Source organism: Dendropsophus ebraccatus, chromosome 2 (genome assembly GCF_027789765.1).
Source record: "Dendropsophus ebraccatus isolate aDenEbr1 chromosome 2, aDenEbr1.pat, whole genome shotgun sequence".
NCBI lineage: Eukaryota > Metazoa > Chordata > Amphibia > Anura > Hylidae > Dendropsophus > Dendropsophus ebraccatus.
The window spans coordinates 141357042-141381358 of NC_091455.1; the positions used below are offsets into that span (position 1 = coordinate 141357042).

At 41.0% G+C, this 24317-nt stretch overlaps 1 protein-coding gene across 9 annotated transcripts in view; it reads right to left on the bottom strand.

Annotated features, from left to right (window-relative positions):
* SUGCT (succinyl-CoA:glutarate-CoA transferase) overlaps window positions 1–24317 on the bottom strand; it is a 660405-nt gene that overhangs the window by 237648 nt on the left and 398440 nt on the right. Inside the window, exon 13 of one of the 9 annotated variants that reach the window (XM_069960341.1) lies at window positions 15397–15502. The exons of the other annotated variants lie outside the window; for them this stretch is intronic. Within the exon in view, the coding sequence (XP_069816442.1) occupies window positions 15410–15502 (93 nt within the window). The 3' untranslated portion in view covers window positions 15397–15409. The remainder of the gene's footprint in view (window positions 1–15396; window positions 15503–24317) is intronic. 9 annotated transcript variants of the gene reach the window in all.

Here is a 24317-nt window from a genome sequence, read left to right on the forward strand (position 1 = left end):
TCTCTGAAAATACTACCATATTTAGGATCACTTTTCAGCAGATTCCAATGTTTTAAAATACTTCTCTTAACAATTAAAGCATGTTCATTGTAAGTAGTTTTATAAAACAATCTGTCATGTGTTTATCAACTTTTTTCCGCTTCTTCCTTACATCTTGTCTTTCCATCTCACTTATCTCCTTTTCCGTCTTTTCAACCTCCCTTTTATTGTAACCCTTCTCTATAAATTTCATTTAAAATTTTCTTAGCATTTTTCAGATATTCTGTCTTAGTACTGGCAATCCTCTTTGCTCTCATAAACTGGGATTTAGGCAAGCTCTTAAATACAGGGAGGGCATGTTGACTATCACGGTGCAACAGATTATTTCTAGCTGTAGGTTTAGAAAAATCGTAGTCTCAAACTTATTGGCACATTTTTTAATTTCTAAATCCAAAAAATGGATGCGGTTGCAATCATAATCCAGAGTAAATTTTATCAAATCATGACATCAGTTGAGCTTCTCCATGAATGCCAACAATGATGTGTTATCTGACGTCCAGAGCAAGCACACGTCATCCACATAGCGGACCCATGTGGATAACGTGGGCAGGCCAGGGACGACAATTTTTTCCTCAAAAGCACACATAAAAATATTCGCTTGGAGCTACTATTGGAGCTACTGATGAGCCCATTGAAACTCCATGGGTCTGTAAATAAAAGTCTTCATCAAACCTGAAATAATTACAACTAAGGACTAGATCTAAAAGTCCCATAAAAAAAAAATGATCATACTGTTACTCACTTTACTAATTTTGTTAAGCTGTTCCTGAATACACAACATGCCTTCCTCCTGCGGAATACTCGTGCACAAACTTTGCACATCAAGTGTGCACAAGTATGTCACATCTGTATCATCTATTTGTTGTAGAAATGAATCTACATAGACAGACAAGGACTGCAGCAGCGACCCGGAGCCCGACACAATGGGTCGGCAGAGTGGGCTGCTGCAGTCCTTGTGTATCTTCGGGAGGAGGTACAAGATGGGCACACGGGGAGTCTCGACACACAATGCACTAGCTGTTCTTTCTTGGATAATACCACTAATGACACCCTCTCTTACATATGTATCAACCTCTTTTTTAAACTATGCTGTGGGGTCACCTGATAATTTACGATTTGTATTTTCATCAGCAAATTGTCGCAAAGCTTCGTTGACATAGGAGTTCTGAACCACAACCACATCCCCTTTGTCCACTTTTTTAATTGCTATAGAGGTGTGGATTTTAAGCGCATTTAAAGCAGCTGTTTTTGCTTTACTCAAATTCATACGCCTGGAATTAACATGATTCCATGATTCACGGACATCATGCAAAACCATATGTTCAAACATATTTGAAGACTAGTTATGTACACCAGGATCAAAAGTAGTATTTTAAAACATTGGAATCTGCTGAAAAGAGATGCTAAATATGGTAGTATTTTTAGAGGGAGACCTTTCTTTTGCAATAAGAAAAATAAATCTATAGGTAATAAATTAGTAAGAGGTGATATAGCAAGAAAGAAACAGAATAAACAGACCTGTTTGGCAAGTAGGCGGAAGGGGACGTTTGGATGTATGTCATCTGCTATCCTAGAAAGGGTACGAAATATTCAGTGAAAGGCTTTTATACCTGTAACTATAAAAATTTGATAGTCGTCCGATTAAGGTACGCCTTAATGAACATAAGGCTGCCATTAGGAAATTTAGTATGAAGCATTTAGTATTACAGAAAAAACAGAGGGTGAGACATTTGGTGAAACAACTGTGTGTGCTGAAAAGGAGGAGAATCGGAAACGATTCCTCCGTTGTGAAACCTATTGGATTTCGCCACTGGAGACATTGGGGGAAATTTATGAAAGGGTAAATATACACCTGGCATGAACCCAGAGCAACCAATGTGCCCAGAGCAACCAATCACAACTCCTTTTATATTTTACAGAGCTAAAAGGTAAGCTGTGAATGGCTGCTGTGGGTATTTTACACCAGGTGTATAATTACATCCCTTACATAAATCTCCCCCATTGAGTCCGAGTGAACTCAATGAAGTCTGCAGTTTTAAAGCATTTTTGTGATCTAATTTGTTATCTATTTATATCCTATTGTTCACACCCAGTATCATGCGTATTATATTGGATTTATGAGCAACATTTATACATTGTGTATTGCTCATGCAAGTTAAGAAATGGTTAATTGCTAGATCCTTATAATGATGCCCAGCCCCTTACGTCGCCGCGCTTGAGGAAGGAGAAGTTTGTTTCCTCCGAAACGTCTACGGTGAGGGCGTACCTGGGAGTCCGAGTTTAATGTCTGCATCAGCTGTGAGCTTCTATATGCTGTATTGTAGTTCCAAATAAAGAAATGAAAGTCATGAAGACGTTGTGAGTATTCTTTGCTCTGTATTTACAGAGCCTTGTGGCCCCTGCCGGATCATTGATGAGAGCAAATGGTGAGAAGTAGGGATGAGCGAACTTTTGAAAAGTTTGGTTCGGTTCGATCCGGCGAACTTTCGTAGAGTTAAGATTCGTACAAAACGAACCTAAAACGAACCTTGCTATAACGGCTGAATATTTGCAGCTACAATAGTGGGAGTATGATAGGGTATAGTTTCGTTTAGTTGCAGTTGCTATGACAAGGAAAAGAGTAGAAAAAATCAAAGTGCAAAAATAGCGAAAAAAAATTAGCCAAGGTGTAAGTGATTATACGGGACATAAGACACAAAGTTCCTTGGACCGAGTAGGGTGGAAAACAGACATTTGACAGTGGAACCAGCAGCAGTAATATTACTGTATTGGACCCAGTATGGTTGAGAACAGACAATTGACGGAGGAGGAGGCAGTAGCACTTGATTGCACCCAGCCCAGTATGGTTTAAAAGAGACTATTGGAGGAGCCACCACTTGATTGCACCCAGCCCAGTATGGTTGAGAACAGACTATTTGAGGAGGAGGAGGAGGCAGTACCTAATTGTACCCAGGCCAGTATGGTTGAGAACAGACAATTGACAGAGGAGGAGGATGTTAAGCCTTGAAGTGGTGGCCTGGGAATCCTCGCTGATGATGTTGTTCAGCGCACTTTCCAGAACACGGATGAGTGGGATGATGTCGTTGATTCCATAAGCCAAAAGCCAACATGGGGACAGCCCTTAGGTGAAAAAAATGTGTTTTTTATTCACATCTTACTCCCGCAACGTTTCGGCTAACACTCAGCCTTTTTCAAGCGTGTTTACACAGAGCACATCTACATCCTTTTAAGTGTTACACAGCAATCACTGCAATCATCACATCAAGCAATAAATGTCAAGTTATAAACATCATAATAGTGGAAAAATCATCTCAAATATCAAATCTCCATAGTTCAGTGTTATACTAATACATGTGCGCATTAATTTACAAACATCATAATGTTAAAAAATCTGTGTTCGGCACCTGTGATCTAAGCTCTGTGCCAAAAATTTGCTAATTAGAAACAATGTATAAATGCCATAATATAATAAAACATACAATACCCTTCAATCAGGTTCCCAGGCAATGGCGCTCATGTGAGTCAAACTCTGGACTGTGGGTTGTCCCTGCATGCGTCATACTATATGGCCATAGCCCATCATTCAGATCGGCCGGCGCATGCACAGGATGTAACCCAAAGGTTGCAGGCACCATCTTTGAGATGGGAAAAGGCTGGAGTAAGTGCCAATACTAAGAATCCATATCCGGACAACTGTATAACTGTATAACGCCGAAATCCTGGGGATACAATCCCTAATCGGCCTAATGATCAAGGTCATGGGGATAGTTAATCCCTACTTGAATGTTTATAAGGTATAAGATGTAGAGCGCAAGGTTCAGGTTAACCCGTAGTACAACGTCATGCCATAGAGAACATAGAGCAATACATTGCAAAGGTCAAGGCGTACTAAGCCGCATGAAAACTGTAGCGACATCTTGTCGTTACCCTGTACAAATCACTATACAGTACATTCTCATGGATCCTGCGCCGTATCTATCAATAGGAAGACACACCGCATTCACCATAGCACCACACCAGGGGGATCTTCGTACAAGACGGAGACTCCTCCCTACAGGTGACGTGTCAGTGATGGAGCAAGGTGAGTATAGAATTGACCCAGTGCATAAACCGCACCTAAATAAAGTCACAAAGTGGTATAAACTATAGAAAGCAGAATGATATGTTACTCTTTCTCAGACCTCTTATTACTGGCACAAACTCCCAAATACCTCCAACCAACAAAAGTCACTGGTGGCTCAAAAGATGTCTATGAAGTAATAACGGAGCCCGAATCATCAATTAGAAAAAAAATCATATGAAACATAGATGAATATACACTGGCGCCATAAAATTTCAGGTGCATGTTGAAGGTATCTTCCAAATATTCCATTATGGTGCGTTCACACCTACAGGATCTACAGCTGATTTTCTGCAGCAGATTTCATTTAAATAACTGAACACAGCATCAAATCTGCTGCAGATCTGCTGCAGATCCTGTAGGTTGTGAACGCACCCTTAGACATTCCAAAGAATTTATCTACTAGAAAATAGGAAAAATAAAAAGGTAAGTATATAGAATATGAAAAGTACAATCATTTTAATCCTCACTTCAGTTAAGGAGGGTGGAAGAACCCTGTGGTGTTGCGTTGTGTCTCCTCTGTGTATATGGACATCAGACAATGTATTTAGCAGAACAGGAGCTATAGCTTAAAATCTAGATTTAGACCATTGGGGGCCAGACTTCCCATTGTGTGAATCCATCTAAGCCCCTTCCTTTTAAGCATTGTCTCTCGATCACCACCTCTCCTACTTCTGGGCACTCTGTCTATGATAGCAAATATTAAATCCTGTGGCTGATGTGCTGCCTCAATGAAATGTCTGGCTACAGTCAAGTCTAACCTCTTCGTTCGAATAGTTGATTTATATGTGTTGATTCTTGCTTTGCACTGCATGGTTGTCCCACAGTCATGTCTGCTCACAGAGTCGCGTCCTCAAAGGGGATCAACAATTAGCAGGAGATGTTCGCAGAAACCTGTGCACTATGAGGTTTATCACATGTGCCATATAAGGTGTATGACTCTGCTACACTGCAGAGACAATGTTCCTCCCTTTTTGTGGGGTACAACACTTCCCACCGTTAATTGACCTGGGGTCAGCCATTCATATATCTCCTACCTGATGGTCCGGAGGAGCTCCTGCCCACTGTGGCTCCGTTCACCCAGGCTCACAAAATGGAGGACAGCCTGAGAGCTCTGGGCCTGACATCGTTGCTAAGACACCGGGGCAGGTTGGACTGCAGTCAAAGCGGTGAATGGTTGCAAGCTGGTGGAGGCAGAACTTTTGGGAGGTGACAGTGGCAAGAATGGGCTAACTTTCTGATGGTCTTCTGGGGGAATGTTGACCCAATGGACAGTAACAGACATGTACTGCCCTTGCCCATAATCAAAGGACCAGACATCAGCACTGGGGTGCATGGTCTTGGACACCAAGAATCCCAATAAGTCGCCATTGTTCTACAAAACTGTGCAGTGATGGGACAGCCGATGGGACTTTTTTTTTTCTGGGACAGTGATGGGACTTTTTTGGACAGTTTTTTTTTTTTTATTTTATTTTGTTGCGGCTAAATGGAGTTTTCCTATTTTTTTGAACCTTTATTGTAAAGATATGAACTGAGATTTTGACTTAATAAAGTAGATCAGCTTGAACACTGGTTGATACTCACAGACAGCTGTCACATTACATTTTTGATTAGGCAGCACCCAGGTATATCTGAGGAGACTAATTTAAGGTCTCACCCTAACAGGGATGACGGCACACATCTTGATATTCACAGAAAATCAGGATACAAGGGATTATAGTAGTAATAATCCCTAGTATCCTGGTCTATTCTGTGATTTTATTTGTTATTGTTATTTTCACCAGATTCGCTACAAACTTTCTCAAAGTTTACTTCGGTGACGAACCGATCTTTTTGCAAAGTTCGTAACGAATCTGGTTTGTTACGATTCGGTTTGCTCATCCCTAGTGAGAAGCCTTTCCTTTCCGCCATATTTTGTTTATTGAATTCAGTTGGCATGCTGGACTAGTGGAGTCCGGTAGTGTGAAGGCGGCAATAAGCTTTATTCAGTGCGGTCATTACAAGTGTTTTTGTGAAATATATTACAGAAATCTCTATGACTGAAAATAGGGTCAAGATAAATAAGCATTTGCAAAATAACTACTTATACCGTATCTGCGGTAGCAGAAATTTCCCCAATCTACCACATGAATGTGAATGTTCCTGCAGTCAATTGCTTTGTCATTGTCACTTTGGCAATGCTCCCATAGTAGACAGTATAGTTAACAGGTTTAAGCTAACCAAGCCTGCTTCCCTGCTGCTGCCCATTCCCCAAATCCCCAATCTTTACTATTCCCTTTGATATGTCCTGTGGATAAAAGAAGTCCACAAGGCGGCTGAGCTGTATGCTGTGTACGCTGAGCAGGCACTTCCTGTCTACACAGCATGTCAGCAGAAGTACTGTAGTGAAGAAGTGGGCTGCAACAAAGACCAGGCAATCAGTAAACAAGGAGTACTGGAGCAGCAGGCCTAGCAAGTACACTATTTTGTTATGTTTCCCACAGTCGGGCCACATATTACAAAAATGGTCATGGGTAAAGATGTGCGAAGCAGTAAAACATTTGTTTCACGAGATTCGCAAATCTCATGCAAACAAATCTAATAAAACAGTGAAATCATTGTAGCTACAATAGTGGGACTATTACAGAGTAAGGCTATGTTCACACAACGTATATTTTCCTAAAACCACGGCCGTTGTACTTAGCCGTCTACGGGATCCCGGCCGGAGTATATAAACATAGTATACACTGGAACTGACATATCAGTTTTCTGCAGCCGCTGTTCAGTGAAACCCATGTCAGTGCACACTGTGGAGCAAGCGGCTGTGGCCGCAAGCTTTATAGTGTGCTGTGGGAAGTTCTGATGAGGGCAGGAAAGATCATCCGTCCGGTACTGCAGTACCGGTCGGGATGATCATTTCAGAGACCGACCGTTCTGTGACCTGGCCAGGTCACGGAATGGTTGGTCTCTTACATTGTGTGAACAAAGCCTAATGTTTTGTTCAACAGCTGTTGCTGTGACAATGCCAAAAATTGTAAAATGTCAAATATTTAAAAATGACAATTAGCCGGTCAATCCTGAAATTTTCGCCCTAGACAGCAGGGGATGTTGGTGGATCAGCATCATAAAATCAATTCTCTCCGAGTACATCAGTGGACATTGGTGGATCAGCGGCATCAAATCGAGTTTTTTCCTAGGACAGCAGTGGATGCTGGTGGATTAGCGGCATATACTTACTTTTTCTCTGTGGACATCATTGGATGGCAGTGGATCAGCGGCATAAAATGAAGCTTTCTCCCAGGGCAGCAGTAGACATTCTAAAGTGGCACCACCATCTTAGCTTTGTCTCAGACCTAGAAGGCCCTAGAACAAACACCTGGAAGTGGCAGTACAAGCCGTAGCACTTTTATAGACCTAGAGAGGCCTAGAACATAGACTTAGAGGTGGCAACAGAAGCACATGGACTCTTTTTGACCTGAGGGGCCTAGCACAGGAAGGTGGAGGTGGCAGTAACAGCACTGGGACTCTCTTTGACCTTGAGGGACCTAGAACATAGACCTGGTGGTGGCAGCAGGAGCACTTGGGCTATGTTTTACTTTGAGGGGCCTAGAACATAGGCCTGGTGGTGGCAGTGGCAGCACTCAGACTGTCTCAGACTCTGAGGGGCAAAAAACATAGACCTGGAGGTAGCAGCAGAAATATTCAGACTGTCTTTGACCCTAAGGGGCCTAGAACATACACCTGGAAGTGGCAGCACTTGGACTCTCTTCAACCCTGAGGGGCCTAGCACAGACAATTGACACTGGTAACCGTAGCAGGATTTTCTTTTTTTCTTTAAAACATGGAAGATAAGAAATAAAGACCCCACTCAATAGACACACACACAAAACCCAATTTATTGTCAAAGAAACAGACTGTATTTTGAAGGCTGAGCTGAATGGGCCATCCAACTGCCAAAAAATGGAAATGAACACCTAGTCAATTAGGATACGCTTACAAATAGACCATAAAAGCCCAGATTTAAGAAGGCTTTACAATAATTTTATTAAACGGGTTGGCCACTGTATTAGTAACTGTACTCACTGTATATACTGACAGCAGCTCCCTTTGTACCCCATAGAGCTAAGTGGTGGACACAGGGGGCGAAGCATGGTCACATATTCCTCCATGTCAGCCATCTTATGGACAGAAACACCACAAAGCAGGGCAGTACAGCCTTGAGGAGGGGAGTCTGATTTTAGCTTTATGAGGTACACAGGGAGCTGCTGTCGGTATATACAGTGAGTACAGTTACTAATACTGTACACTGAACTATTTTACTATAAAGTGGCCAACCCCTTTAGAGATTGGCAGATTTTACATCAACTTAAAGTTGGAGAAGATTTTCCCACTGGTACTGTAACTTCTTTAAAAAAAAGTATGGAGCAAATAATGTGTTCAAAACCTCACTTAATCTTGGCCCCTGGCTTTTTCCAAGACATGCAGACAAATCAACACCAGGTTAATGATTCAACAAAGTGCAAGACACAATCCATGCAAGCATCTTTTGGGGTGTTTAAGCTGTCTGCAGCTTAAATCAACGGGGAACGGGGAAATCCCTGAAGGGGTATTGGAGTGATTTCCCACCCTTGCTTTGGTCACTCCCAAAAAAACTCACCCTAAGGCTGGGTTCACACTAGGTATATTTCAGTCAGTATTGTGGTCCTTATATTGCAACCAAAACCAGGAGTGGATTAAAAACACAGAAAGGATCTGTTCACACAATGTTGAAATTGAGTGGATGGCCGCCATATAACAGTAAATAACGGCCATTATTTCAATATAACAGCCGTTGTTTTAAAATAACAGCAAATATTTGCCATTAAATGGCAGCCATCCACTCAATTTCAACATTGTGTGAACATAGCCTTTCTGTGTTTTTAATCCACTCCTGGTTTTGGTTGCAATATGAGGACCACAATACTGACTGAAATTTACGTAGTGTGAACCCAGCCTAATGGTGCATTCACATGTCACTCCAGGGCTGCTGCTTAAAACCATCAGTGGATCTTTATGCCGGTCATTACTATGTATAGTTTCGGAAATACGCAGTTTAGGTGTTGACCTAGGAAGTCTTGCGCTGAACTTTGTAATATCTGCCCCCCCCCCCCCCCATAGTACTGAAGGTGGCTGAAAAACAGCTGTGCATCAACTGCTGGTTTTAGGCAGCAGAAACCACTAAGCAACCATTCACGGGTGAATAAGGCAAGGTAACCTGCCTTTATGCAACAGATAGCTGCTGGTAGTTGCTTTAGAGGTTTATTATATCACATTTAGAGGACATTATCCTCTGTGATATATACACCATAAGGAACCCTTCTTATAGCTTCATATCACTCATGAAACCTGCAGAGCCATTAAAACATCACACTACAAGTACCCTATTAGGAATCTTTGTGTAAGAAGGGTTATTGTCCAGTTATCACGTGTATGGGACACGAATGGTGTGAATAATATATGCCTGTGTTGTAAATGTTTTGGCATGGGGCACTAAATTTAAAGATGGGGTTGTTTAAAAAAAATCTGAATTTACTATTTTCTTATGACTTATCCTATTAATATTTGGCATAAGGAACAGGATTATTTGATATTTAAAAAAAAATGATGCCTGGATAAATTTTTGTGCATGACAGGGCTTTTCACAACACACACACAGGCCTGATAATCATTTCAATAAACTGTGATATGTGAGTATCTAAGTATCCCTTCCTTTGTCTACCAGCTTATGTCAATTTGCTGATTGTCAGTAACACATTTGGGACGCCTATTGTATGCTAGCTGATATTCTGTTTTTTTCTGACTAAAATTAGTTTTAAAAGAAAGGAAAACTCTCCAAACAAGTCAATGGACAACAGATTTCTATGCCGCCTCCTACTCAGCCCTTTGGAGCACCTTTCCTGTCCACATTCCTGCTTCCTCCTAATCTGCTCAGCGGATGCGCCCCTGCCTCCTAGGGTGCGCGTACCAGCTCTCTGAGATTTAAAGGAGTAGTGCGTCCTTAGTTGGTCAATTACATTAAAGCACTCCCTATAAATCCCTGCCCCTGTCTTGATCCCTCTGTTGGAGCCTCTGAATGCTAACCCATAGATCACACAGCAATTTCAGTATTTGAGTAGTTTCACTCAGCTTAACAGGTCCTGCCAGAACCTCCATCTTCTCTGTAACCAGTAGTGTTACCCTGGCATCAAATCTATGCCTGGCATGGCAAACCAAGTATGAAGGATATCCCAAGATATGCTATCTCCAGGCTTTCCTATCAGAGTTTCTGTGTGTGTTCAAGGAGCCAATTCATGCATCTTCTACAGAGACCGCCCTCCTTAATTTGCATTCATTATTATTCCAGAAGCTACTAACTCCCGTGTCCCCAAGGAGCCTATGCAAGTGGAGAAAGTTTGCCTGAAGCCAGAGGAAAGAACTAGCCGTCTGAAGCAGAACCTGTGCCTCTATTGTGCCAGCCCCAACCCCTTCCGTCTGAACTGCCCTCAGCATCCAGAGTGGTCCGGAGGCCTCTCTAGGTGTGAACACATCCTCTGCAATGCTTGTCCTTGCTTGTCATGATTTCAGCTGCATCCGGACAGGGATTTAAGTCAACTGCCTTCCTCTGCCTGCAGGTTCATTGCGGCATCCCTGGTCCAGAAGTTGCAACTCCCAGTGGTCTGGCTTGCCAAACCACTGACCATCTCCTCAGTCATCAGCGTGTCCCTGAGTGATGTTGTTCAGTTCCAAACCACATTCACAAACCCTACCAGTGGACGCCCTGCATGCAGAGAAGATCACCTTCTACGTCTTGCCTTGTGCCTCTTCAGCAATTGTTGGGTCTTCCTTGGCTGCAACTCCATGCCCCTAGCCGTTACTGGAGGACCGGGGAGTTCTCTCATTGAGGAGCAGATTACCTTAATCGATGTTTGCAAACCTTTCTCAGTCATCTATGTCACCATCTGACTCTTTCAAAAATCAAGCTGACACACTACCAACACACTACCAACTACCGAGGCCTCCACAAGGTTACAATGAAGAACAGGGATCCCCTGCCCCTGATTTCAGAGTTGTTCAACCTTCTTAGCGGATCCCAGTTCTTTATTAGAAATTGGACCTCAGAGGCACGTACAATCTAATCCAAATCCATGAAGGCAATAAATCGAAGACCACCTTTAACACCAGGGATGGGCACTTCGAATACCTGGTAATGCCCTTCAATTTTCAGGAATTTGTTAATAACATCTTTCGAGACCTCCTTTACTTGTGTGTCGTCGTATATCTGGTTGACATCCTGATTTACTACCCAGATCTGCAGTCTCATGTGAAACATGTACGTCAAGATCTGATGTGGCTAAGAACCAATTACCTCTTTGCCATGCTGGAGAAAAGTATGTTCTACCAGTCTAGCCTTCCTTTTCTTGGGTACATAGTTTCCAAATATGGTCTGCAGATGAATCCAGCAAAGGTGATGACAGTTCTTCAGTGGTCACACAGCGATGGACTTAAAGCGATACAACAGTGCCTAGGGTTTGCCTATTATCGGCAATTCGTCCCCCACTTTTCCACCCTGGTCGAGTCAAATGTGGTCCTTACTAAGAAGAACGCTAACCCAAAACGATAGCTGGTTGAAGCTGAGCAAGCCTTATCTAGGTTGAAATCTGCCTTAGCCTCTGCACCAATTTTTGCGTCCAGATCCTTCTAGGCCGTTCTTCATGGAGGTGGATGCTTCCTCAGTGGGTGTGGGACAGTGCTCACCCAGAAGGATTCCTTGGGGAATATCAGACCAATTTGTCTACGACTGGTATCTCGGAGGAAGTAGACAGAAGCAATGGAGAACAAGGATGTTGTCCATAGACTATACAAAATGGACATACAGTATGCCTGCGGAGGGTTATAGGAAAACTCCACCCACAGAACCAGGCTTAACCAGTCGTCCTTGCGGGCAGAGACAAGGTGACAGAGATGATTTCAGAGAATCTGATTAACTGTCTCAACTTGCCTGTTGGTCTCAGGCTGATGAGAAGTCTGGCTTCACCTGAAGTTGGGGACAGAGGGCATGCCAAAACCTGGAAACAAATTGAGGTGCTCTATCCAATATATATGATATACTGTGGCAGCCCATGCAACCAGAAGATGTGTTTGAGAAAAAGGCTGGAAAGATGTGGAGCGGAGGGTAAACCAAGGAGAGGCACAAAATAGGACATCCTGAAATAACGGTCTGTAACTACCCAGATGACGGTTTTGCCTGCAGAAGGTGGAAGGTTGGTGACAAAGTTTATGGCAAAGGCTGAAGCAGACCTCCTGGTCTCAGATGGGAGGTCTTGCTTTCAGCACAAGTAATAAAAGAAGCTACATAGTCCTTGACGTCCTCGGACAGACTCGGCCACCAGTAGAAACAGGAAATCAGCTGCTTGGTCTTATGGGCTCTAGAATGCTTGGCAGTCGAGGAAAAATGACCACACTTCAGAACTCTCCTTCTGAGCATGGATGACAAAGTTGAACCTTGAGATAAAGAGCGACCACCTGGCTTGTCTGGGATTGAGATGCTAAGCTGTCTGAACATAGAGGAGGTTCTTGTTTTGATGGTCATTAGATGATTTGACCCTTCCAAGAGATGGCGCCATTCCTCAGAGCCAATTTGATGGCCAAAAACTCTCTCTCCCCAATGGTGTAGTTGCACTTGGCAGGAGAGAAGGTACTGAAAGGTACTGGTGCATTATTTCTTGGTGTTGTCCGCATATTCTGGTCATTGAAGTGAGTTGGTTTCTGACATCCAGTTTTTTTTTTTTTAGTCCTAACAGCCTGAGATTTTTAAGCAATGCACAGCATAGTGCCTTAACCAAATAATACTTGTAAAAATGTGTAAAGACCTCTCAAGGGCACCTTAAATTCACAAGTTTCGATAAAGTGTTTTCTGTTAACTTGACATTCTCTTCAGAGACCATTATTTGCATTAGCAAAAATTGTGTCCCGGGTCAAAGAGAAAGCAGATTTCCTGGTTTGGTTCTTGTCTCTGGCCATAAAGGGAGAGTGGTTAGAAACAAACTAGTTTATGCATCCCTAGTCACCAACAAACGGATAAAGCAAACTTGCTTGAACAGGTACTGAATATCTGCAAGGCTTAAATCAAATATTTAACAAGTTAAAAAGAAACAAAAGGATTTACAGCTGTGTTACTAGACGACATCAATGACCCAATGCATAAAATGTTTCAACTTTCTTTTTAAACCTAAAAGATTGTAAGTATATTTAATCTCTGTAAAATATTAATGACCTATAAAGGGAAGGAAGATGGGCATCTAACTTTGGGAGGTCACCAGCATTTCCAACAGCATAAAAAGTTACTAGTCCATTAAAAAAAACGTACAGCACTGCTGTGTTTTTAACATAGATATATTATTGTAAATGATGGATGAATGTATCAAATTTACTTATCATCAAATTCATTTATTCAAGGAATTGTCTTATTAAATCCAATTGTGCCAATAAAGTATGAATGTTAAAGGGACCTCCTGCTTCTAATTTCCCTTTATATGCAAGAAAAGACAGCAATCTTTTAAAAAAGCTGTAGTTCCCAGCACACCTAGCCACCATGTATTATGCGATCAGCCATTTATTTGAATGGCATCATTAAGAGCAAATGTTCTGACATGCTATTGGCCAGAGCTGCAGATTCCAGCTGATTGTTGAATATTTTCCTTGATAAAAGACTATGTTGCATATACTGGTAGTGGTGCTGCATTGTCAATATTAAATATTAAATCTACAATAGTAAGATTTTATGTAAGGAGCAAAAGGTCATACCCTACATGGGAACGTGACCATCCTTTTTACATGTTGTTCAGGTTATCAATTTTTTTTAAACGTGAATAGGAAAATAAAAATCTAAAAACTAAGAAAAAAATGCAAAATTACATAAGATATGAATTGAAGGGATTTTAAATATAGAGTAGAGTGTCAACTGTCTTTTTCTGCTATTACAGCTTTGTGGCCCCCTCTGCTACATTTTCACTATGAAGCAGGCAACAAAACTATAAACAACACAAAGAAATCTCAGAAAAGCTTACTTTTCAATTTACCTAGCAAAAATAGATGACAAAAGCGCATTTCCTGCAGTACAGCGTCATTGGGCTCTATAAACGACCAATATGCGCTGCTGCTAGATGTTATTTTATCAATGACAGATCCATGTACCAGGATGTCAGCCACTGTTAATATCCCTGTGTGAGTCGCAGCTGCCATGTGTTTACCACTTTCAGCAGGTGTCATTTCTTTACTAGCCTCAGGTCTAATAACAACTGCTGTTTTAGCTGCGTTTTAAATACGAGCCTCTTAACAATCACATCTGTCTGGATTCCAATAGCTCTGGTTTTCTCCTCTTGTCAGTCAAATGGCAAAATTTGTTTCCCAGTCTTCACCCTACAAGGAAATCTTATTTTCACAACTCATCGATAATGACCGTGCTAAAGTGACACACCTACATATCTTTTTTAGAGTTTTTTTTAGAGTGTATTAATGCATGTACAATGGCAGTGCTTCCCAAGCTGTGGCTCTCCAGGTGTGGCAGCATGCCCTGACAGCTAGCACTATGCTAAGCCTGAATATGCCCATTTACCCTTATCACTTCTTTTTATTCTCTAATTTATGAGCAATTGTAATGATACTTGGTGAGTTGTAACAAAACAAGATTAAAAATATGTTATATAATAAATAAATAATATAATGACAAATAAAACCATAATATTAACCCTTAATTCAATGATAACAGCACCTCAATGCACACTAGAATAATTAAAATATTAGATGCAGTCAGGCAGATTAAAAAAGATCTAGTGACTCAGAAGGGGCATTCTGGTTGTAGCAATTCCCTTCCTTTATTTTTTCTAACACCATGATGACTTTTTCGAGCTACAGCTAACCTTTTTCAGGAAATTTTCTTAACAAATATCTTTGGCTCTATGTTTTTTCTGCACATTTCTAACTTCTTAAATGGTCACTGTCGTTATAATTTTTTAAATTATAAAAACTTTATAATGATAAAAAATATAAACAGGGGATGTAAGATAATGGGAATGTTTGCAATATACATTAACCAATTTTATACTTACCAGAAATCCAGGTCCAGTCCTTTGAAGGCGGCTTTTTAGAAAAGGCAGTCATTTGATTGATGGACGCATCAATCAACATGTATGTATTTTAATGACCCAATAACTCAGTTAATCTGGACTGCTGTGTCATACCTATTTTGCATTGTTAACAAGTAGGGTAATAGGGACACTGGCTGAGATGCGACAGCACCGACTGATTAGCTGAGCAGGCTGTCAATGAGCGAGACATCCGGAGACGCTGCAGAAAGGGAACAGAGTAAGGGCGGATTGGTAAGAACGGTTCTTTATTGTTTGTTAACACAACAGCAGCACAGTTGCCTAAGTTTTACAACACTATGGGACTCCATTCTCGTGGTGGAATTAAAATTCGCTGTACGAATGCCATAGACTTTAATGGTAATCAGATTCGCAGCGGATTTCACTACGAGAAGCTTGCAGCGTGAAATCCACAATACGTGTAAACATACCCTTAATAGAACCAAGGAGAAAGTCTTTTTTGTACAATCAGGTACAGCAACAGGGGACAGTGGTGATGATCAGGATACGAAGGGGTTTATTTATATTTGTGTTGAGGGTTGTTGTTGTTTGTTTGTTTGTTTGTTTTCTAACTTTATTGCAGCGCTCTTCACTCCAAGCTCTGATATCCTCTCACACACAATGAAGGAGATGAGAGCCAGAATGGCTGTCAAAACCCAGCCCCACATGTCAGTTTACACCATTATTGGTAAATCTGAGATGATGGATCATATTGAATCCTAGCCTTAGTTAGCGATGATAGGTCTCTGTCTGGTTTCCAGGACCTGTCACCAGTTGCTGGCCGTAGTTTTAAATTGCCACTGCACAAATTTTGGCTATGAAAGTTTAACTCATTCATGTACATATAGGTGGTGTTGCCCTAAAGTTTAGCAACCCCAGATGCACATTACGTGAATTTGCAAATGGATTATTCAGGATTAGATAACTGTTTTTTTCCCCAGAAATTGTGCCACAAACTGTGTCCATTTGGTGATATTTTTCCTAAATTCAATCGAAGTGAATGGAGCTAGGTTGGAAGACATAACCTAAAGACAGGTGTGGGGTTAATTTTGGAAGAAAGCAGACTTGTTTACCTACCCATTAGAATACTAATGATGTATCAATGCTGCACAGAACATTATAGGTGATCAGAGATGAGAAGGAGGCCTTGATATAACTTTCAGGAACAATATAGATAATCTTCAACAGGCAGACTGGCTCAGCTTGCAGTTATAAATTCCATGCTTACTGTACTTTGTCCTCCCCGCTTCCTGTATTTTGTCCTGATCTATTTTGAGACAAATTTCCCCAGACAGCAGGATGAAGACACCTTGTGGCCAGTACTTTAGAGCTATTTTTCTGGTGTGAGGAGTCATTTTTATTTAATGAATTATTTTGCAAATATGTTCAAAATCACATTATGCAAAAGAACATTATTTATAGCAACAGTACAACAGGGTAACTGATAGCAAGGATATGCATATATTGGCCTGAAGTTACTGCATAGGCTGGAGAGCTGGGTGGGAAGATGCTATAAGTGACGGGCCCTCACAGTGTCACAGACACGTCACTTTAACACTGTCAACTCTGGATTAAAATATATATATATTAAGAAGAGCAGCGCAGATAGTACGATCACACTGCCCAAGTGATCAGCAATTGGAAACTGGCAGCAGAAATATATGCATATTTGTGCCGTCAGTTTCCCTTCAAACATAGTAGTCATATCATAAAATTGCCTAAAATACAGAAAGTTATTGCTGGTTTATTTCAGAGCACTGTACAGAGATTTACATTAGCCTGTCCTAAAGCATCCAGGGCAAACCCATGCTCATGCAGGAAAAAAACATAAAACAAAATGTGTATTTAAAAATGTTGTAGATATAAATTAAAGGCCTTGTTTCCAGCAGCAGCAAAACTATTAGGAAATACTGTACTTACTGCAGAAATTGCAGAACAGGTAAATATTTTATGCATAATTTACTATAGGTACAATATCAAATAAATGATGAATTGCCAGACTTTTGCTGTGATTTCATTTTCTGTCCATAAAGATAGTATAATAGAGCTATTTTATAACATTAAACGTGCATATCTTTTTTTTACAACCAAAGAAGTGACCCTTGGAAATCCGGGAAACCAACATCCCAGTCCATTCACCATGTATCCGACATTCATGCTAGCTTGTGTTGCTGTGTTTTGTCACCAACTGTACTTTATCTCAGCCTGTGTTATATTTTCCCCAATCGTAATCTTGTAAAGTACTGTGGACGCGGGTGGTGCTATATAAATATAATTGCACTGTTACATACATATGGGTTTTATGCATCCCCTGCAGGTGTAAGTCTCACAAGGACATTAAACGATAACATGTGAATTGTGATCTCACATTGAGCCTACTAGGACAAAAACATTACTCATTACAAAGTATTAATTTCAAGAGCATTATCTATGAAACACATGCTTTATGTGTCTTGTGTTTAACAGCAGCACTTTAGGTTAAATATTCCAAATAACAATGTTTTAATAGTAGAGTTATAGGACCACATGTTTTACCAGCATATGAAAAGTCTGCAGATTTTTCTATGTACAATACCATTCATATGTGTAAAGATTTTAACAAATTTTATCCCCATGCTGCAGAATGCTTCAGCAGAAAAACTGACCTGCAGTGCAAATTGTCAAATCGATAGCAAGTGCAGAAAGTGCACGGATTGGTTATGGATTCCATAATGAAATAGTAGGGAAAAAACTATGCTGCAACTGCTGGTGCTGCTAATCCAAATGAACATTTAAAATAATAAAAACCCTTTCCACCAGTTTCTATTTTACACACTTTGAGGTCTCTGAGCCATGGCACTCCCATGGTAACACTTCTCTGGTACCCTGACAGTCTCTGAACCCTCAATGGATAAAACATTTACTCACCTGCCTGACTCTCCATCGATAAAGTACAGAAGCTCTAGTGACTGCTGAGGTCACCGATTGGCTGCATGTCATGTGTCCACCACTAGTAAAAAGAGACCAGGGAGTCCAAAAGAGCTTCGGCACTCAATGGCTGCAGGATTGGACAGGTGAAAACATGTTATTCTTTTCATGTTCTCACCTGTCCAATCCTGCAGCCATTGAGTGCCAAAGCTCTTTTTCTGTTATTCTGTTCATGTATAAAATTTAGGCCAATTAACCACTTTAGGACTGGACAAATCTTCCATTTTTATTCTTCCAATTTTCATCTATGGAGCCATATTAGGGGTAGACTAAATTTTGACATAAAGTATTGTGAGTAACAGGTCAGGGACACACAGAATACACAGACTAGGTGAAGCCCTAACACTGCTCCCACAAACTGTCCCTGCCTTTTAGGGAACCCGACACCTAAACAGGCTGGCCCCAACCTGAAGACTGCAACTGCTCTGAAATTTGTGAAAATACAAGACACAGACAAGACAAACAAAATGCATAATAATAGAGAGGTCAGCAAGCCTGGTCAATAACTATCAGGCAATGAAGTAAAAAGTCTGTGGTCAAAGGGATAATCAGGAGAACTATAGCCAAGGTTTAGTGTCAAGGTATCAGACAAAGTAAATAGCAAGAGATAGCTAGCTTAGTCTCTCCAAATGAAGGCTAAAGCAGGCAACTAGAACATGGTGGCAGTGGTAGTTACCTAGGGGCTGAGATTGGAGCAGAGACTCCATCCCCTCCTCCAGAACCAAATCTGCCAGTCAGGAATCAAGTTCAAGGTGAGTAATGGATTAGGACGAGCACTGCAGCGGCTCACAGCTCCTGACAAGTTTCCTGCAAAAACTATAATGATTTGTCAAGTGAAATTGAAAAAAAACAGTTTTGCAAATTTGAAGGAGGTACTTGTTCTTTGCGGGGAAAAATTACATGTTATCAGCAGAGAGGAGCAAACCTCGAGCATGCTCGAGTCGATCCGAACCTGAACTTTCGGCATTTGATTAGCGGTGGCTGCTGAAGTTGGATAAAGCCCTAAGGCTATGTGGAAAACATGGATATAGTCATTGGCTGTATCCATGGTTTCCAGACAACCTTAGAGCTTTATCCAAGTTCAGCAGCCCCCGCTAATTAAATGCCGAAAGTTCGGGTTCGGATCGACTCGAACCCGAACCCAGTTCGCTCATCTCTAGTTATCAGTATTTCTCAGGTCTTGATGATTGCCATGATACAATAAATTTCTACTGCTTTTGTTACTATGTTTAAAAAATGAAAACTTCAAGGGGTTATCCAGCGTTACAAAAACATGGCCACTTTCTTGCAGAGACAGCACGACTCTTGTCTCCAGTTTTGGTGGGGTTTTGCAACTCACTTTTTTATTGAAGTGAATGGAACTTGGGGGTACCCTCACACAGGGCCGTTTCTAGCACTGTGCAGGGCGGGCTATGGCACGGGGCGCTGACAGCTAGGGGGCGCCCTCCTCACTCAGCAGCAGTGGCTGACACTGTCTGTGCAGAGGCCGGGGCATAGACCTCTGTGCGCCCCTCACACTGCACCTGGCTCCTGGGGGGCTCTTTTTGCGTCCTGTCAGATGAACGCTGCAGGGAGAGGAGAGAGGAGGCAGCAGAGACCTCGGGATACTTCCTGGCTGCTCTGCTAAGGATCATCACACAGGCAACAGCTCCCATGTGACAGGTCTCCTCCCCCGACCCGGCCTGAATACAGCAGAGGAGAAGCAGCCTGTAAGTCCTGCTTCTCTCTCCTATTACAGCTGAGTGTGTGTGGGGGTGGAGGGACTGGGAAGACATCGGCAGTGTCCGGCCAGGTATGTGAGTGTGTGTGTGTGGGGGGGATGGGCAGCTTCACTCTGGAGTCTGTACTTTCTCCTTATCAGCCACTTGTAATTATTGCTGAGAGTTTAACCCTTACATCAGTAACCTGTGCAGGCAATGTAAAGGTTAAACCTTAATCTCTTTGCTGCAATAAGTGTCTGATGAGGAGAAACTGAAGGAGACAGAGAAGTGATATTCATAGTATAGGGCCCATATTCCTATATATATATTAGTAAGGACCTTTTACATGCCCCATATGCAGTCATGTACAACCAGGCTGCTGTATGGTTCGTACAGCCATGTAAATACATTACTATCGGCTGCATATTCCCTGTATACACAGGGAGATGTGCAACCGATAATAATTTATACAACTACTCAAAAGATCAGCAAACAACTGATACAACTCCCATCATTTACTGACAGGCCACAGCCCTCAGAATATGCTGCGAATGAAATGAGACCTCAAGGTGTTGTCCCCTCACAAACTACAATTCCTAGCATGCCCTGAGAGCTTTATAAGTGTAGGGCATTCTGAGAGTTGTAGTTATTCACAAGGGAGCTGTGGTCACAGATACATCACTCCAGGATGGGAGGGGGTGACCTGTCTCCTCTTACTGGTTCCGGCTATGTTCACACAACGTATGTTTTCGTAAAAGTACAGCCGTTGTTGCTATCGGCAACAATGGCTGTACTTTGTACGAAAACTTTGCTTTCCATGGGATCCCGGCCGGAGTGTATACACATAGGGGGAGATTTATCAAACATGGTGTAAAGTGAGACTGGCTCAGTTGCCCCTAGCAACCAATCAGATTCCACCTTTCATTTTCCAAAGAGTCTGTGAGGAATGAAAGGTGGAATCTGATTGGTTGCTAGGGGCAACTGAGCCAGTTTCACTTTACACCATGTTTGATAAATCTCCCCCATAGTATATGCTCCGGCCAGGACCCCTTGCAGCGCCGCAAAGAACTGACATGTCAGTTTTCTGCAACCGCTATTCAGTGAATTGCGCCCGCAGAAACCCATGTCAGTGCACACTATGGAGCAAGCCGCTTGCCTCATAGTGAGCTATGGGGAGTTCTGATGCGGGCGCGCACTGATGCGCCCGCATCAGAACTTTGCGGCAGGAAAGACCATCTGGGATAATCTTTGCACAGACCGGCCACTCCATGACCCGGCCGGGTCACGGAACGGCCGGTCTCTTACACCATGTGAACATGTCCTCCTTCTGTAAATGTCCCCCAGAATCAGCCCTCCCAGGAATCCAGGACACATGTTCCAGATAGGGGCGCTCTGCAGTCTAGGTCCCCCTCTGGACCTCACACCTCACTCAGCATGCCCCCATATTGACAAAAGCTGATTGAGGTCCGGGGGGGCGCTTTTATCAGATTCGCCCTGTTGCCAAAATGGCCTAGAAACTGCCCTGCCCTCACACACACAGAGTTTTTCATGCCTAAAAAAAAATGCCCCAAAAAAGGCCAATGCAAATCATTTGCTTATAACAGAGAAGTGAGTCAATGGTAAAGAACAACCCAGTAGTCCCCTTGGCACAGAATACATAAAAGACCATGCAATCATTGAATATAGATTGATGTTTATAGCAGTAAAACAGTTTAGATAATGCATTTTGGCATCAGAACGATACCTTTCTCGGGTCATAACTACAAACACACTGACATCAATATATATATATATACTAGACCAGTACTAAATGGTGGAAGGGCCTGTACACTACTATATCAATATGACGCACTAATACATTATAAATAGATAGATAAATAATTACATACATATATCATACTATCAAAAAGAATAATAATAATAATAAAAAAAATATATATATATATATATATATACACACAGTATAAACATGGGCTTGTGACACGTAAATGAGACTCTACTGACCCTTTTTTGCTAATTCAAATTTTTGGGGGGTTAATGTATCGATGGAGAAAGGGTACTCCACTGTATTTTTTGCTCCTCTCCCCAAGGTCAGTAATTGTTGTGTTTTGCTGGTCCACTCCACACTGATCAGGGTCAATACCCCGAAACAGCTGCCTGTGGATGAATTCGTGATGAATTTTTACCTATTACATGAAAAGTTATCACCAGCCTAGTGTAATGTTTTATACTTGTTGACCCCTCATTTTTACAATATTAACTAACCCTTTTCTAAATGAATTCTACATATGTGCACACATGAGATGTAAATAATATAAGAAGCTGTATATTAATGAAATATTATTCACGTGTACTTTTTGTTGAATAAAGGGCTTGGTTTAAGCTGTTTACCTGATACATATGTGGTTATAACATTAGTTCTAAGAGAATATATTAGATTGAAGGGGTACTCCGGGTAAAAATTATTTTAAATATGTTATTACATAAGAAAAGTTATACAAATCCCTTATATACACTAATTTTTTGAAATGCACATATGGTGCTATTTTCACATATTAAAAATAAATTTTGCCCGGAGTACCCCTTTAATGTCTTTTAAATATGTACTGTATATTCCCTAATGCTTTATTAATTTTTTTATGGGCCCAGAGAACACCCATGACAAGACATTAAAATAGAAGGGCTATGTAGCTGTTGCCCTTGGTCCCATTTGGATCCTAGATTCCAGCTGTATGGTGGTGTTTTGGGCATTCACATGTTCACAGCAAGTCTATTTCAATTAATGCAAAAGCTTATTAATGGCACTCCTTACGGTGTGTTTACACAGAGAGATTTATCTGACAGATTTCTGAAGCCAAAGCCAGGATTGGATTTGAAAAGAGAAGAAATCTCAGTCTTTCCTTTAAGACCTGTTATCTGTTTATAGTCTGTTCCTGGCTTTGGCTTCAAAAGTCAGATAAATCTCTGTGTAAACGCACCCTAAGTTGAGCTTTTTAGTCAATGCATTTGTCTATGTAGCCAGACTCTGTATACAAGATGTTGGCGATGCAAATGGCACCAGTGGGCTGCTATACTATTCAGTATTGTTATAACTGCATATATTTCTCATATTACTATAGTTCTCCGGTAACTACAGTATGTATTGAGAATTTTCTTAAACTTTTCAGAAAGCTTGCAAGAATACAAAAGTAAGAAGTATTAATGCTATATTCACTGTATTCATCGAATTTCCATAGTATATACCTGGCAAATGAGTTAGCAGCACAGCATTACTAATACTGTCTCTTTTAAGTGTTCGCTGACTATTAATATCACAAATGAGATCATTTATATATATAAAATTTCAGTGACCTCTAAAATATACATAAACATATGGTCTATGCTGCTGAAGAATGATCTTATTTGACAGCTAAAAAATCTGCAACTGGGCCTGTTTTCACTTTATGCCCAAAGTTATGGAAAAGTAAATTCTTGCTGTAATGAATCATGTGCTCCTTGAACTCTATGGGTTACATTTTAGTTATCAGACCACAGGGTAACTTAGATTTTATCATATTTTTAAAATATATACTCATATAAATGTATCTTTACTTTAAAAGAGTTGTCAAACTTTTTGCAAACTGAAGCAAATAAAGGTTAGAAACAACATTCACCAAATCCATCATGTGTAGTGATATCCAATCCATTGGTATCTGTTGGGGTTTTGGCACAGTTTGCTAAAATGTTCGGGTACTAGCTAAGTAATAAGGGTCCATTAAAGTAAGGAGATCTTGTCAAAAGGTTTACGCTCTTTAATGCAGAACTTAAAGTATAACTTACAACAGTAAATCCTAACTTAACCCAATTATATCCGCTGACTAATCCACAGAGAAAAATGATAATATATTAGCAACCATTTCCTCTAAGTGACATTACTCACTAATGCAGTCGACAAAGCCAGAGACCTGGATGGAATCACAATGATTCCAAATCCTGAATACACAGGGACTGTGCACTGCTATATAGAGCTTCTATGAAATTCCAGTTGTATATGTGAGACTATAAAATAGGGGTTGAAATACAGTACATTAGGAGCATTATTGATCCTGGATTATAATAGAGTGGATAAAGCTTTAAAATATTTTAAGTTCCTGAATTTTACATCTCAATCTATGTGCCAGGTTTACAGATAAGAGAATAGATCATTTTCAGATTCTCTGTTTAAATCTTGTACTTGTGACCATAATGAGCTTGCTAAGGATAGTGTTAGATTATCTACCTTTATATTATCAATCTAATATTTTAAGCCTTAAACCAGCATTAGAACCAGCTCTGGTCTCATGGCCATTCCTGCAGCACTATACCTGCATT